At 44.5% G+C, this 16935-nt stretch overlaps 1 protein-coding gene and 2 long non-coding RNA genes across 3 annotated transcripts in view; 2 read left to right on the top strand and 1 right to left on the bottom strand.

Moving 5' to 3' along the window:
• LOC111267039 (protein amalgam) overlaps positions 1 to 14836 on the bottom strand; it is a 113678-nt gene extending 98842 nt beyond the window's left edge. Inside the window, exon 1 of the mRNA XM_022844985.2 lies at positions 13734 to 14836. Within this exon, the coding sequence (XP_022700720.1) occupies positions 13734 to 13800 (67 nt within the window). The 5' untranslated portion in view covers positions 13801 to 14836. The remainder of the gene's footprint in view (positions 1 to 13733) is intronic.
• On the top strand, positions 5740 to 10837 carry LOC147752597 (uncharacterized). The gene is made up of 2 exons (XR_015313638.1): positions 5740 to 5797; positions 8131 to 10837. It is a non-coding gene; the product is annotated as an uncharacterized LOC147752597 (long non-coding RNA).
• Positions 14837 to 15006: 170 nt separating the features above from the next.
• Positions 15007 to 16935, top strand: LOC111267042 (uncharacterized). The gene is made up of 3 exons (XR_002684384.2): positions 15007 to 15089; positions 15748 to 15810; positions 16232 to 16935. It is a non-coding gene; the product is annotated as an uncharacterized LOC111267042 (long non-coding RNA).

The following is a 16935-nucleotide window of genomic DNA, read 5'->3' as shown; positions in this document are numbered from 1 at the left end:
TGTTTATTGTATTTATTATTATAAGATGCCAGCATGGCGTCAGACCGAAATTTAACACTGGAACATCAAGGACATAGATGCCTACTATGCAACCAGCTGCCCATCATTAATAAGAGAAGCCATAGTCAGTATACTCGGTTAGCTGGATTTTACTAGGACCCAATTATGGAAACCAGAAATCACGCAGTGTCAAATGCCGCAAGACGAGACTACCTCATACAAAAAACAGATGAGCCGCGGAGGAGAATAATTGCACAAACGATAACGTAAGATACCGGCCACCGTTGGGAAACCGAAGCGCCTTAGGTAATCCCCCTTCGTTCTACCAATGCGAAAAAGCACGCGGCTGTTTGAAGATAGATAAAGTCATATATGACTTTACCGTCACTTATATATAAGTGACGGTATCTGCCGACGGCATTGCCTGTCTGTCCGTCTGTCTGTCAGTTTTCGTTTAACGCTTGATGAAATCAATGAAAAAAAAAGTATTAACAGCAGCTCACTGAGTCGCGCCGGCTAGTGGTGACTAACTCCATCACCGATCGCTATATGAAGCAGCTGTAGCCACTTCCGTCTAAAGCCACAGCGACGTTACTATATCGCAAGGCGATGACTGAACTAGCACTTCGCACGCGCTTCGCGTCGATAGACGAGATGAGTCATCCCCGATGCATCAGTAGCTGTCTGTGCTCGGTGACAGCGCAACGATGCGACTCATTGGTGGTGATCTCATTGGTTCTATGTCGATGCCGCTGATGCCGTACAACAAGTTTCCTATAATACTTTGCCCGCCACCATGTAGTCACATGGGGCAATGTCGTTGCTCAGATCGCAGACAAATAGATTAAAACAGACGAGAAGACAAGGTCGATAGTGGCACCAACCGCCGCCATGGGGCGTGGTGCTAAGGCGCGGCCAGCATGTTCGACCATACCCTCGAACCACGAGTGACAACCAATTCCGTTCTAGTCCTATCTTACTTAATGAGCCAATGGCTGCATATAGTTAATATTACGCCGAAGTGTCTAACGAGACAAGTAGTAAGGCAAACATTTCATCAGTGAACCTCAATAGATGAAAACAACTGGGAGAGAAGCGCGAAGGGTGCAAATCAGCTACTGGTTGTACAGTACGACGCAGGCGACCTGTTTATAAAAGTACTTGGTTTCCGCATCGTTTACAAAGGTTCAATAGAAATAGTGAGATACTGCGATTAGGGTCATCTCAGCCTGTCGTTTTGACGCCACCGCTAACGCTGTTCTTTCAATATTCTCCCAATTTCATACTGGGCTGTGCACATGTAGATAGCAGCTGGGTATCGAAGAACGGTCATGATGATGTTTTATCATCAAGGCCGATATTGTGTCCTGCACAGTTACCTTCACGTAATACTCAAGCCTACATACATCGGCGATAGTACTTCGGCTCTGTCTACCTGTCGTCTCATCATGCCACACACCATAAAACATTTCGTTAATAAAATATAAAAACGTTCTGATAGGAATTCGCTAAATCTCGAGTTCGCTCTCCTTGCCTATTGAGCACTACCTCATTCTGCGTCTGTTCGATTTGTTCACCATTGAATTTCCCTAACCGAAAGCACCTCACGGCCGCTTAGGTCCATTGGCGTGACCACTTTTGCTAGTACCTGATCAGACCTAACAATAGATTACGGCTGACCTAGGCTACTGCTGCCTATGTTTGCCGCAGGTGCGGGATGCCATAGCAGTCGCGCCCAAGCGTCCAGTCACTGGGTATGCACGATTCGAACTTTGTGCATAGCTATACATCTGTAAGGGCAAGCACATATATTTGGTCAACAGTGACAGTAAGTATGATTGCTTCATTCACGTGTGCTGTCAGACTCCCAGCACAACCGTCCGAGCAGAGACACTCCAATCTTTCACACAGCCGGTGAGGTGCGTTGTTTTTAGTGTACAGTAAATAAGTACCCCTCCATTAATTAGTCTAGTCATTTGGGACCGTTAATGTACCCGCCAGAAATACTGTCACCAAATGAACAAGCGAGAGATGGATCGCAGACATGAACATTCCCGTTATTGTTTTTGTGCCTATGTTTGCGTTCCTAATAGATCCGTGGAACGGGAACGCAGTAAAGTATCCAAGCAGCTCCCTCGAAACTGAAAGAGATGCCAGGAAAAATTCCCAAGGAGTACGTTCTTTCGTTCGGGCAGGGCCGCCCACTCAAACCTTCCGGGAAGCTTTCAAACGTCCTATAATCACTATATGCAGGCTGATCCAGCGTGAACGCTTTAGCACTGCTCAATCTTCGATAGTACCCGCCCAACATATTGTCGAGAGTCACCCGTTATTTACTTTTGTCGTACCGCAAACATGATTGGTAGTAGGTAATACGATGATGGTAGTAATGATTGATCTGGTGTTGTTTTCGCCCGCCCATATCTTGATGTGTGGTGCGTGGAAAATCACTGATATAAGTCGTGAAAACATCGGTGGTAGACGAACCTCTACTTTTGCAATCCGAATGATTCTTCCGTCTTCCGGCTGTTTCTGGAGAAAGCGTCGCCAAACTAATTGTTGATTTCCTATGCGATACTGCGGACTAAAGCCAACAGCAGTTATTGATACCACAGTATTACCAAGCGGGTAGCCAGCCGTTCAACTCAACTTAGGCAGGTAACAAATCATAAAGCAAATTGATTGCATGTACGTACCTAATGTTTATTAATACCAATATCTATTCATGTTGCCAAAAGCGCAGAACAGACCTAATCAACAATATTCAGCTACCACATTAACCCTCGCATTGTGACGACAGCTCGCGTTCGTGCTGTGCCTGTACGACAGCCAGGACTGCGCATTTGTACCTAGTGCTTAGAAAAGCACAGCCAACAATCGTGTTGCGTCTGACTTCGGCACATCTGCACGTATGCACAGTTTACCATGTTTCAGCGATCGCAGCTGCCGGCAATAGCAAAAGTGGCAATCTATTGCTAGGAAGTGACTTTTCGATCAAGTCACCAGACACATCAGCTTTCACTATTACTACCATTAGAGTATTTATCTAGATGAATGTACTGCCTCCACAACTAGTACTATGGCTTTTACAGCTTCTATGGCCATGCGCACCTGCGGGCATATAAACAGTATAGGCGGACTGAAGAGAACGAGGGGTCAAGTCGTTGATTTTCGCTGGCGAAAGCAGCATGACGGCACAAGATCAGAAAGTCAACAAGTGTTGGGGGGCAACAAGTGTTACCAAAATAGGCTCGGCCCGCTTTGGCTCCTTGATATGAAAACAAGTGAGTCGCAACCACCCTTCTGCCCGTTGGCATACTTGATCTCTTGAGTAAATACCAGTAGAGGCTATATATATATATATTTATAGTGATGGCTAATCCTGCTTTTCTCTATGGACGCCGTGAGAAGCTGCTAAAGCAAACAGCAGTCGGTTCGGTATAACCCGCACGCTTGACTTATGGTTCCTGCCTTGTGCGAAACAGACGACACGGTCTAGGTTCTCTCGTTGGGCGGAAGATGAGTGGCCTACACCAGGGTTCAACGGTGCAGTTTAGGCGTATCTACGAAGATATCACCCCACCCAAGCGACGACACCGGTGTTGATCAATTTGGTATCTAGATTGCATATGTAGATGTCACACTATAGATAAATCCAGGACCATGGTTCCAGCATCGATTCAGGATTGCTACATCATACTTATAGAGGGTGTCGTTTTGAGACGAAATCATATAGGGTCCTTCACACAGTCTAGGAAGTGGGAGCCCGAACATTACATCGCCATGCTTCCGTGTGGCAAGTCGGAGTCTCATCGGTCGATAAATGATGTCGTTTGTTCGGAGGTTTTATGCTCATTGCATAAAGCAGAAGTGTGCTCATTTGTTAGTCAATAACCCCGTTAGTTGACTTCATAAATAAAAGTAATGGTCTGCGATGAATATTTTCTGTCTTGTCCTAGTTCGACCGCTGCGTCGTGTTCCATGCGATCTGACTGTCCATACAAGCCTTGCGAATATCTTCACTGTGCTATCGCAGCGAGAAGATCGTCTATATTTTGCAAGAGTAGAGACCTATCCGAACAGATAGATGATGTCATCAGACCGCGTGTGAGTCACGCTTAACCACGTTTTAGACGGAGGTAAGAATTACTTTTACTAGAATTCTCTAATAACTATTTAAGTATTCAACCATCACTAGCGCGGCATTTGGTTGGTTCTGCAATGCTATTTGAATAACTTTTTGAGTTTTCTCGTGTCTGTACTCGTGATAGCTTACTGGGTAACGTATTTAGGTGGTAATTTTAGGGACTCGTGGTGATCTAGATTCGATTCTAAGCATAGACACTTATTTCGTGTTAAAAGGAGCCAGCTTTCTGACCGAATAGTGAGCGACGGTAGCGAACATTTATTTTAGGTGTTCTTAGTTCAATCTGCGTAGCGTACTCGAAAACCGGTTTTCAATGAACTCGTCATTTGCTGATGTCTTTTCTACCGACGCTTCTTCACGCCACCACTGCTATCAACAGGTTGAGTACATTTATAATCGATGGTGTATTACCCTACAGTTGTTGTTAAATTTATAACAGCGTCATCAACGATATGCCCTGGCTGGCAGATCAGCCGGTTTTAGCATCGCCATACGGGTTAAGTGCCATAGGGATACTTGTATGTACAACCTGTGCGATGGACCGCCATGATGAATTAGCTACTATGATACGATCATGACTAGTTAATTCACTTAATGCATCTTCGATGTTTCAATTTTATCTGTTGTTTGATCTTCTGTAGGTTGGAGATTGGATAGGCTTGCGCATCATATAGGTTTCACCGGTGAGCGCTACTCTCGTAAGAGGTGAGAGTAGCTTTTTTACTTCTTTCAGTCGGAGAGCTTGCCAGCTAAGTGATGTATACTCGATATTTTGGCCGTTAGCACCACTGACTGCTATGGGTGAGCGACTGCAGCCGGTCTATAAATCGCGGTCTGGTCCGAACACCGTACACACGCTGCTTGCTCACAGCTCGGCAACACTTGGGTCAGAAAGAAGTCCAGGGATAGGTAGCTCCTACCATAACTATTACTCACGCGTATCGGGCTCGTCAGCATTTTAGTATTGGTGGTACAATACAATGGTAATGATGGTACCATTAGCTAAGTCTGCTTGGTGGATGCATATCGGGAGTGCTGCACTGAAAATTGAGCCCCCTACATTTCTTACTACTGAGTACTGAGCTCGGATCGTCGTGTCGTTGCTGAGCACAAGCTGAGGGCCCCTCGATTAGACCGGGATGTACGTATTCCTCCAATACTTCTCGGCTTCATCATTCTCACTGCTTTCGACGCTACGGCCATTGCTAGGGCTGAAAACAGCAGGAGACAGCAAGGCTCTTAACCGAATACACCCGGCTCCAGAGAAGGAAATAGGCAACTAATGCTCCACATGCTCACCAACATAAACACAACTACCTCGTTGATCAAGAGATTCCTCATTTTCAAAGCAACCGTCGCCTTGGTCCATGAGGTGGTGCAGTAAGATGCATTTACTGGCAGCTAACTATCGCTCCGCTTTTTGTTTGAGGTAGGTATACCAATTAGTGCAGGCCTTAGCTAAGCAGGAAAATGGCGTCAAAAACGGAATGACTTCTTAAGCATCCCTAGTCCGAGGATAACGAAACAAAGCCGTGATATTGTGGCCGCAGGCCACAGCCACTAGTATCATATAAAATAGTACAAGCCGTAGTAGCACGGGTAGTACGAACAGTACGAGTAAGGATCCGACGCTCCATACAGCGAATAAAAGTAAGCAACTAGAATCGTTTTCAGGGACCATCTGTTTCTGTAATACATAGAATGTAATGGCGTGATACATGAAGTTTCACCATAGATTCCGCCTGGAGCTATCATATATGAAGCTTAGTACTGGCCCAATGCATGCGCCGATCCTAAACACGTATGCGATCCGACCCGATAATGCTAACTAAAAATTAGTGGATTTAGTTCTCCCTGGCACCCAGTGTACACTAGGTAAAAAAAGACTAAGACGTAACGAGAATTATTGCAAAACTGACGTCGGTAGAAGCAATGTCGCCAGCTAGCACTTCGCTACTTGACGAGTAGAACCCATAGATTGCTATCAGAGCGTCCGTGTCATCACCCAGTGTGTACTATCGTTGATTTTGCGCCCTGCCACACTTCGGTAGCTCGTTTCATTTTTGAAGGCAAGCGTTCATTGCGTTCTCGGAACTAGTCTAGACACTAAGATACTGAGGGAAGCCAATTGTGGAGGAGCTATGTAGCAGTCAAGCTTGCGCAGTCGCGGGGAGTTTGTGCGACACCCGTGAGTGATCCCCTCCCTATTAGAGGGTAGCTACCGCAGTGTAGAGAGATATAGCGAAAGAGAACGCAGTGTATCCAAGTCGAGGAAGGGCTGAACGAAGGGCCAGCGAAGGCAAAACACCCTGCGGGTTACTTCTGGCGTCGGTGGATGACCGGCTGCCTGATCCTGAAACTGATGAGGAACGATATCTCGCACCACATCTCATAATCGCTAATGGTGATACCATGGCACCTCAGTCATCCCAACTCGACAACTCTTCACTATATGGCACTACCTAACATTTCTATCCCCGCTACTGAATAGCTTCACAGACAGACCCAGTCTTATACTAGACTAGTCAATTCGTTGTATAGTGAATGAGCTTCCTATTATGCGTGTAACTTCATTTATCGCATTAATATGTCTACGTGAGCTGATAGGCCTACGAGGTATCCCTGTCCTTCTGTAGTCCTTTCTTGCCATTAGCAGAGTATGTAGACAATTACTTATCTTTTTCGTAATCATTTTACACGTGGACTGTGCGATAGACCTGAAGCTAAAAAATTTTGCCAAGCACACTTTGTCGCTACTATCATACGTTCGGTTTTTGGCCTGTTAGTGGATAATCTCGAAAACCGTGCTGTTTTTACACTAACTACATGTTTCTAAGAAAAACATTTTTACTAGTGTATTTTATTTACTAAAATAATCAAATTAATCAAAGTTGGCCTATTATTATGAATCCGTGACTGAATAAGTCCATTGATTATGTTCCACACGAGCTCACCAAGATTGCAGCCAGAGTCGTAGATACAGTCGTATTGCAAATGATGTACTCAACTCCAATGATACTCAAATGATGTATTACAATTCCGTGAGTATTTTGGCAACAAAAGAAGAAACAGGCATAGCTACTTATTGTTATTGCCCGAGAGGGCAGCCCACGCCTAAACATTTCAAAGTATATATCACATTGGTGTTTTTGGAGGGCGTTGTGACTGCTCCACCCCTCTTTCCATAAGCAATACCAAAGTTAAAAAATGTCGAATTGAAAAATAGAAAGGAAAGTCTTTGGCAGGGCAGGGAGTTTTTGTTCAACTATTCATTCGTATGGTGTATGCTGTTTGCGTAGGTATGTAGCCGGGAACCAGAAAAAGCAGACGCGATTTTCCTTCAGCAGCGTCACGTCAGCAATCACTCGTCTTTTCTTCGAACGAATGGAACTCGTCTTTCCCTTGACACAGTCAGAAGGGGGGGATCAGGTTGTTGCCGCGTTCGGTAACGCCGAGCTTTGCTCTGTTGCAGTTGATTCCGCTCAGAGCCACAGAGATTGACAGATAGGCAGAAAATAGACTGGAAATTATTATGATAATGCGTGAAGTCTATGAGAAACATTTTGCATTCTTGGTCACTTCGTGCACTAGATATATTGTAGCCAGATCGTCGACGGCCGGCCAGTTAGCCCCCAGTGGCGTGGCAGAATACTTGTACTGGCAAAATTAGCGGCGTCGAGTTTTGGATAGAAGGACCTTTCGGTGGCCATTTTCCTGCGTCCCGCTTCTTTGTTCCCTGCTGCTGCCAACTAGATGCTGATCCAATTGAAGAATAAAATGTAAACTTTCTAGCATTTATTATCAGGTGTACACTTGTGTGTTTGGCTAAGTGTGTTATCTAGCTTGCCCCTAGCATTGCGGCGTCGACGAGGGTTTGTGAAGACAAGGGGCCGACAATATCGCAAAGAACCAAAAATTAAAGTATAAACGTTTCCAGAAAGAATGCTAAACGACATCATTAACCCTATCCAATATTTTCACAGAGTAACGCTATTCTACTCCTTCTGCGTCGGACGAAAATTGTACTGAAAGAGGCGGAGGACTTGTAGATTTATTATTCCTGAGGAATCGTAGACAGATCGATCTTAACATGCAGCTAAAACAGCCGGATAAACGTCAACGAGCCGTCGACAAGAATCTCCGGCTATGGTAATGGTGGTACAAAGAACAATTTGTCGCCACTCTCGTTCGTTATTCCTTTGCAGTCGTCTTCCTAAGGACAGGTCCCTACCAAATGAGAAAAACATGGCCGTGAATGCTGTACTGGGTCAAAGCTAGCGAAAAGCCGTATTTATTATATCGGCAAGCATGGCTGCTAGCCTATATCCGTTGGCGCCAGCAACAGAGTCAACTGATCGCCTGGCATCCCGCTTCTCATTCTCCAACGCTAAAAAGTCACTCGGAGCTGCAGCCTCTTCAAGTAGAACAGACGTTTAGATTGTTCGTCGCTTCTTCACACATGGCTAAGGAGATACACGAAGGCAGAAAAGGCCTTCACTGCTGATTCTACTGTTGTTCCTCTAGCCACTGCTACTGCCGCTGCTGTCGGCAGCGTCGTTTTCGTGTTTCGCCCGGCTTCTTTTTTCACGACGCTGGCCCATAACCTTTTCGAGGTAGACGCCGCAGTGCTAAGAGCAACGAAGGATGGTGAGGAGCGCTAACAAACGAACGAAGCGAGATCAGTAGCAACAGTTTGCATCAGAACCATGCACAGAACGCTGCAGCAAAAGTTGGTGCGATCCTCTAGACCCACTCTCAGCCGTCGCTTAGCCAAGCAATGATCAAGGAAAAAGATTCAATAGCGGCCAGCGAATGGAGCCGGCGTGGGGCTGCGACCCTCCCCCTAGCTACTACTTCAACGGACTTCGCTCGCGCTTCACTCTATGATGGCGGCGGCTGTGCCGCCGCTCCCGCCGCCGAATTGGCTGTTGATGCTGTAGGAGCAGTGTCCGCTGCTTTTGTCGCGACCGCTGAGTCGTTCGCCATCGCCTTTACTGGCGACTGCTGCCAACATGGCGGCCGCCCTTCCCCGAACACCGCCGCACTGAGATGGTCGACAGCCACCTCACCCAGGCACGACGCATGCACGAGCACACATACACCGACAGACAGAAAATCGGCAGGACACAGCAGCTCATAAGCCGGCCGGTAGGTATAAAATAATCGTCGCTCGTATTCGTGCCATTTCTCGTATGCTGTCGTATGGTATCGGTTCGAATCATTTCCCCAGTTAGTTGACGTCTTCGTCGTCGGTAGCAGACATAGCAGCCACGTTTTTGTTGTCGATTCTATGATTGTGTATTTCTTCTTCCTTCTTGGCTATGAATGCAACGGTAGCAGCTGGTGATGCTGATGGTGAACGGCAAGATGATGACGAGGACGATGAAATCCAACAACGGGAATGTTCAGCTATAGAAAGCAGAGGAACTGTAGACACAGATTATTTTGTCCATGTAAGGTACCTATCCGGTGGACCGAAAGCTAGATGACCATGTCTTGCTGGACATGGAACATTGATTGGTCGGCGAAATAAAGCAAGACAAACGCATTTTAGAAACGGAGCCATCTCGGGGGGAAGGCTGTGACCGACTAGCGAAGAGCTGGTGAGCTCAAGGGACGAATTATAGTGCGGTAGACGCATATGAGTGATAATGGCTGGACGCAGAAATTTTGCCACATCGCCGAATACCCCAAAAACTACAGAATGTGGATTTCATATTGCGACACACAAAAAAATAATAAGATAAATAGGACATTGGTAATGTACAGATTTTTTGCTTTCCAGCAGCAGCAATACCGGACGCTCAAAACTCTCGACTTATACTGCCTTAACTAAGATCTATAACCATCGCAGTTTGCTTCCATATTATCCTGTCCTCTACATTCAAGCTAATTATACTACATTTAACCCAAATAATAAAAGCATGTATCGCTCTCATGAAAACGGCATATTAACAGAATAAAAGGGACAATGTTTCACTGGCAAGCCTGTCGGCCCGGCCAGCCCATCTGCCCGGATCTGCTCTGCATCACAATGACATTGTGGTAGGCGTGAAAATGCAGCAGATGCCACATGGGCTTCAGCCATGCTTGCCACGGGATCTGACCGGACTTCGAGCCCCTGTTGTTAAGAGATAGATCGGCGGGCGACAGAACAGAAGGGGATCTCGGACCAGGTGTGTTCTTCACATACTGATAATGGGAGGATAGTGGCGTTGCGTGTGTGCTTTATCAGCGTAACTATCGTTAAATGAGAGAATCGAGGGCAGTCCACAAGCCAATCAACGCACTGTCCCGTTCCGACCTCTGCACCTAGTCGAACTATCAGAGATACTATGGAGATCAGAGGATCAGATCCAATTTAATTCCCATTCGACGCATTTTTCTTTGAATGGCATTTAAGTGAAGTCTGCGGCTTGTTGAAGAAAATCAAGTTTAACGAAAAAAGTTCAATATTTGCGTGTCTTATGTTACTCCGGTGCCACTAACGTGAGCTTAACAGAGTTTGTTATTTTTAACCTTCGACAGTAGAGGCCGTTCATTTTGCCGCAATGCACTACCTCTAATAGGCCGCTGTTGAATCGTAGCGAGTCCCCCTCTTCCCCCGGAAAGTTTGATTGATTACGAACAACAATTGAGATTTAGAAAAATAAAAATCGCTATATGTATAGCGCGAAAATTTAAACTGAACCTCTGCGAAATCTTTGTACTAAATTTACACTACAGCATATACTTGTTTATACGGGATGCTTGTTTAGCCACGTAACAACACTTAGATCTATGTCTTTTGTAGAGAAGATACTATTTCTATGGTTTCAAGCAAATATATAGCGTTGAACGAATAGGCCAGATCTCATATTAAGACATTAGTACCAATCGACTCGTCTGTTTTATGCTAACAGTTTTGAAGACCTTAAATCAGGCCGGATAGCTTTAGTCGCTCTGCAAGGTACTATGTCGAGGCGCATTTTTAATAGTCTAATGCTCGACGGCTTTAATTGCCCTTTGGCAAGCATTCAACAATGATTTTTACGATTTTTTGTAATTGTGTTCTTTTGTTGAGCAATTTATTTACTAGACACACTGTTAAGGGTATAATAACGCGGTTAATTATACCCTATGAACTTGAATTATCCGCCCTCTAAGTCGGGTCTGCCTATTCGAGTGCATCTCATTGAATCTATACTTGCAGCGTAATTGTGCGTAGCTGACGTCGATTTCAATGAGTCTGTTTTTTTTTATTAAGATTAACGCCATTGTTTTGTTTTCTTTTCGCCATTTTTCTATTTCTAAAATAAAATTACGATAACTCCTTTATAGGTAAAAGTTTAAGACGGGTGTCGTCGAACTAGAAAAATTCTCTAATTGTTGGAGCATTAATTGATTGTGCCTTGGTTTTTCTTTGAATATTACTAATAGTACAATCACATACTCACAAAGGTACCGAACATAGGCCCGTAACGGTTCGAACTGGTTAGCTGAATCACGGATTTTTCTGGGTCATTTTTAAAGCCCCTGCATAAGAGCTATTGGGAAGTAAAACGCATTCTGGGGTAATTAACTGCACTTATCAATTTCGCTCTAGATGCTCTTTCGAATCTCGTTATATCCTTAAAAGAATCCTGCATGGGTATGCTCTGATAGCAAAGTCTTCGTATCAAGCCTATTATGTTGAACAGAGTTGTTTTCACTAGAAACCAGGTAAACATAGAAATAGAGATCTATATTTTTTCATTTTCTATCAAATAAGAAGCGACTAAAGCCTTTATTACTATGCAATACCAACATTACGTGGATGATGCATATAGGGTTATAGAGTTGCAGGAAATTTTGTGTTTGTGTGTTTACTTAAAACGGTTGTTTACGTCTAAAATGTCCGAATTTGGCGCCATTGCGGCTCGCTGAGAGAACAGTCGGCAGTGAGGAAAGTAGGCACCGCCGTCAACGATGGCGACAGCCAACGCCTTGACACCCAGCCGCGCGTCTGTGTACGTCGATGTAGAGGTACGCAATTTTCTACTCTCCGAACTAATGCCACACGCAATGGATTCACATAAAAATGGGTTCACATAACACATGAGCCTGTACTAAGCACACATCTGACAAGCCTTCACACGATATTTCCCCTGCATGAACACTCAGTCGGGTCTCGTGTTCGCAAAAAATGTAGTCACGGAACTACTAGGACCCGATGGATGGTGGGGTTTAGGCGTAACGATGGCGGTGAATATGGGCGGAGTATTACGACGGACAAGAATTACGCATCGTATTAGTTTTTCTTAAGCTTTCAACGTAGTGTCGTATTGCAGGTACGTCACACGTCAGATGCAAACCGTGTGGCCGTCGGTGGAAACAGACTGAAGTCGGCCTGAGTCGTCGATCGGATCGTTTGTAGCTTGCGTACGAATCTAAACTTAAAAGCATCTATTGCTTGCGCACTTGTGGCGTAAAAAATCCAATGATTAGGCGGTAATGAACAAAATGCTGAAAGCGTCTCCTTGCGAGAACTCACTCTCGGTAGCTGGTCAGCCCTTGATGGTATAGCCATATAGGTAGGGTGCGGCTTTAAGTGAAGTCGGCGGCAGCAGTGAGCCCCCACAGCGGCACTCGTTGGATAAAGCTGTGGAGCGAAGCCATCAAAACAGCTCCTGCCGACAACGAACAGGCAAGCGATAGATGGTGAAGTTGTGAGGCAGCGTCATCGTTATGGGGTGGGGCTCCCTTCTCTCTGGCTGGCCTCCCTCAGTACTTGCTCCTTCAACTGAGGCCGTTGGTGCTCCGGCTGCGAGCACCTACCTTACTAATCTAAAGGTCCGGAACAGACAGGCGTTATAGACCCAGATACAGCAGTAGCAGTGGTAGCTGTATTATAGAAGAAAAACACCCTTAGACGAAAGCAGCCCGGACATCAGCCACGAAATAGCCGCGGTAACAATAAGGCCGGCTTCAATCGGCGACTTCGCGCCAAATAATTCCAACTACTTCATGTTGCAGTAGATATAGACTCGAGTGGTACCGTGGTGGTAGCCTGAACGATTGCTCCAATAAAGGATACACATGCCGATAAAATATTTCATTAGCTCTAAAATGGCATGAAAATCTCTAGGCAGACACTTTTGGTTTTAAAAATCCAAAAACAGTTTTACTTATTCTTCAAAGAGATGCATCTATTTGGAGAACGACCAAATATACAGGTACTCTCTGACAGAGAACCATTGGCTAAGTACACGTAGAAGTCTTGAAGGTTGTTATCCCCGTTATTTTTCCTGATCGAGTTTGTACTCTTCTCCATTACTGTGAACACAAAACAACGCCGTAAGCCACAAACACCAACATGTCGTGTGCTTTTTTTTGCCACAGCTCATGAAGACGCTAGCCGGTTCGGCTAGCTTAAATCCAATAGGTAGACCATTGACAATTCGAACGGATGAGTTCGTTCGTCTCCACAAAACATCCATATTGCCAGATAGCTTCGGAATTAATCAAAACACCTGTGTTACGGTGAAGACCGTCGTTTGCTTTCCCTGTGTTCCCACCGTTATCGCTCTAATATATATATGTACATATATATGGGCGGTGTACTTACCTTCGGTAGATTCGCTGGCCGCACTGCCAACTAGGACGCCAAGAAGTAATCCTGTGAGAACCTTCATTATTGTTTATCTGTCAACGATCGTTAACTGCCTACAAAGTTAAAAATACTTCACACAACTGCTATTCCTCGGATAATCGCGAAATTCAAATCGTGGGTTCTTCGAACGCGCCAAAAATTCCTTTCTGTATAGCGATGAATGATGAAAAACCTTCACAACAACCAGCGCGGCGATCCGACAGACTAAGTGATTCCTGACTGCACTACACTTTGTGCGTTACACGTTTTGCGGTAGCAGCAGTTCTCTAACGATGCACTCTCTACTGCTGCTGCTGCTGTTGACGCTATCGTTGGATATTTTTACAGACTTCAATCTTAGCTATACGACATTCGTTGTCCCGTTTTTGTACGTTAATACATCACAGGTATACACTTGGTTGGTGATGATCACACGGTTGGTAGCAATCTGCTTTCGACTCGGTAGCAGGTCGCCCCTCAGTGGTTTTCTTCCAGCACCTAATAATACGGTCACTGTAGTAGGGTCTTCGTCGCAAGCGAAATCCCTCGATCGTTATTTGCTGTCGGCTCGCTGTAGGGTAGAATCCACCGAGAAACGAAGCAGTAGAAACAGGTAGAACTACAAAGAAGGGGGAATAGAGGAAGCACAGGATAACACGCACGCCGTCAAATCAGAGGCAACCGAGTCGAAATTTCGTTACGACGATGTTAATTAATGTACGTTGACAACGATGTGGGCAACGAGCAACAATCGGCCGAAGAAAGGATCCACTGAGAGTTCCGATATGCCGTAGCTGTCACAGCGCTTAAGATGCGAGCGATATTTGCGAGAGGAAGAGATACAGTCGAGCGCTTGAGCTTCTCAACCGACTGATCACCACTTGCGCAATGGTGGTTAAGCGATCGTAAGTGACATGAAGCGCACAAAGAGCGCGACGGTGTCGTCACAATCAGCTTGCGGATGCTCGCGGCTGGCTTTAGAAGTAGCGATACATACAGATCACCAGTTAGCACGTCCAGCAACGGTTCAGCGCAGCGTTAAAGACAGCGGCTATTACCACTGAGAAGTGACTCGATAGTCGACACACGGGTGTTCTTCGCGAACTGGCCTTTCCATGAGCTCGCCGGTAGTAGCAGCGGCAGCCACCAGAGGGCGCGCGTATCGCTCTACCGCTTAGACATCATTCTCCATGCTGCACGATAAAAGGTAGCGGTTGTTGAGGTAGCGGCAAGTTCAAACCGTGACGCGGGCGAATTTAGCGACAGACAAACAGACGGGAGAGTGAAAAGCAATTTTGCGTTAATGGATACGTTACGTTAATTTATTTCATGGTAAATATTAAAGAAGGAGTGAATGGTGATGGAGATATCGTTTAATGCTATAGGTATTATTAGATAGAAGTTTCGCGTAGTAGATGTTCAAGATTCAAGGTAGATGTAAATGCGATCTACTCGACGACATTTTCTTTCTTTTGCAGTAATCGAACACTACTAGGAACAATTTATAGGCCTTTTTTCCGTGTACTCGCTCGACCTGTGATGCGATACATCTCATGTATATAGGACATAACGACTGTTATGCTGAACAATTATGTAACTTAGAAACCTAAGTGTTAGTAAAAATATTTAAATATTTGACCTTGCTTAGCTTTTCTTTTTACTTTATAAATTACTTGTCAATAGCCGTTCCCAATATAAATGGCGAGCTGAATTTATTCGTTCAGATTTTGCTTATGTTTCAGTGTTACGTATCCAAATTCGTCGGTAAATTGGCATCCCACCATAACGAGAAGTTTCAATTCTACAACTACACCCGCGAATTTTGTATGGACTAATTTATGAGAATAGCATTAACTAGACAGTAGCTATTTATGCTTGGGTTTTTATCACTTTTAGTTCGAATGGCAGAAAATAATGTAAAAAAAACATTTTTTTTTTTAAAATTACGCATAATGTTTGTGTTGATTCAATGTCTCTTTGTGTTTGTTAGTTTCGCCTCGGATTTCTGCGCTAAACTTCACGATCAGACGTTACATTTAACGTACGTAGTCAAGTAAGTATAGTCCTAAACCAAGCGACTCGGTAATATTGTATAGGGTCGTTTCAACTCTTGCTTTGTACTTTGGCTCGGGTAGATCCTGGGGTGTTTGTTAGGTTTGTCTTGAGTCCGATCGCGTCTAAAACTCGTTACAACTAATTATATATAAGCATCAGTCCATGAGGTTTGCGGGTAGCAACATAAAACTTTCTACATACAAACAAATATATTAATATATGTACGACATGATGCGTACTAAAAATTCCCATTCATACAATAACACACGAAATATATAGCTATGTTTGCGTGAATGACTAGTAACTTCAACCCAGACATACTAATTCCCTGTATTGCAATTAGCACTGGCTAGTGGGGCATCCCTGTGTGATTGCATATGGCCTTTTAGAGTAATGACTTCGCAGCTTTCACGTTTCAGATCGTACTGGGAACATGACTTGGAAACTCGGATAATAAAAATTAACCGCCTATTTTGGCTACCTTGTTTATATCAACAGATATAAAATGCAAAACGCAATATTTGACTTGCTAAAACAGCCCCATTTTTCGAATCGGTCCTACAAAAAAAGAAATCCATTAACAAAAGCTGATGCTCATGTCTGATTTTAAACAATCCTGGAAGCCTAATAATGCCCGTATTAGAAATCAAAGTTTCTATGTTAGAAAAAAGTATCTCTCGACAAAGACAAAGTCATATTCAGTCTTTCCCTATATGCCGACCCGTCTTGCAACCGAAGGTTCGGAATAAATAAGAGTAAGTGCTTTTGTTATCTGCGACGTATTTTTTATATCTTTCAAACAAGTACCATTCTCAGTTTACTCTTCTTACTTTTCCTACCGATCAAATCTCCACTTGCGGAAGGTATACTATAAGCAGCGCTTGTTAGGTTGCAATTTAGCCTAGGCAATGAAAGTTCAGCTCTGAGATATTACGAAAAAAAGAAGAAATAGACTATGATTAAAATGACGCACGCCAGAATTGACCAGAATCGAGGTTCGTTCGATTCTTCTGTAAGCACCATTCGAAAATCGATGGAGTACAGACCCCGCGATGAGCATTCTATTAGTTGAGAGGGACCTAGAATACCTTCTCAAATTATTTTGCATTTCATTTAGGTTGAA

This window comes from Varroa jacobsoni, unplaced genomic scaffold, assembly GCF_002532875.2.
Source record: "Varroa jacobsoni isolate VJ856 unplaced genomic scaffold, vjacob_1.0 scaffold_1142, whole genome shotgun sequence".
Taxonomy (NCBI): Eukaryota; Metazoa; Arthropoda; class Arachnida; order Mesostigmata; family Varroidae; genus Varroa; species Varroa jacobsoni.
This window is presented reverse-complemented; position numbering and strand designations above follow the sequence as displayed.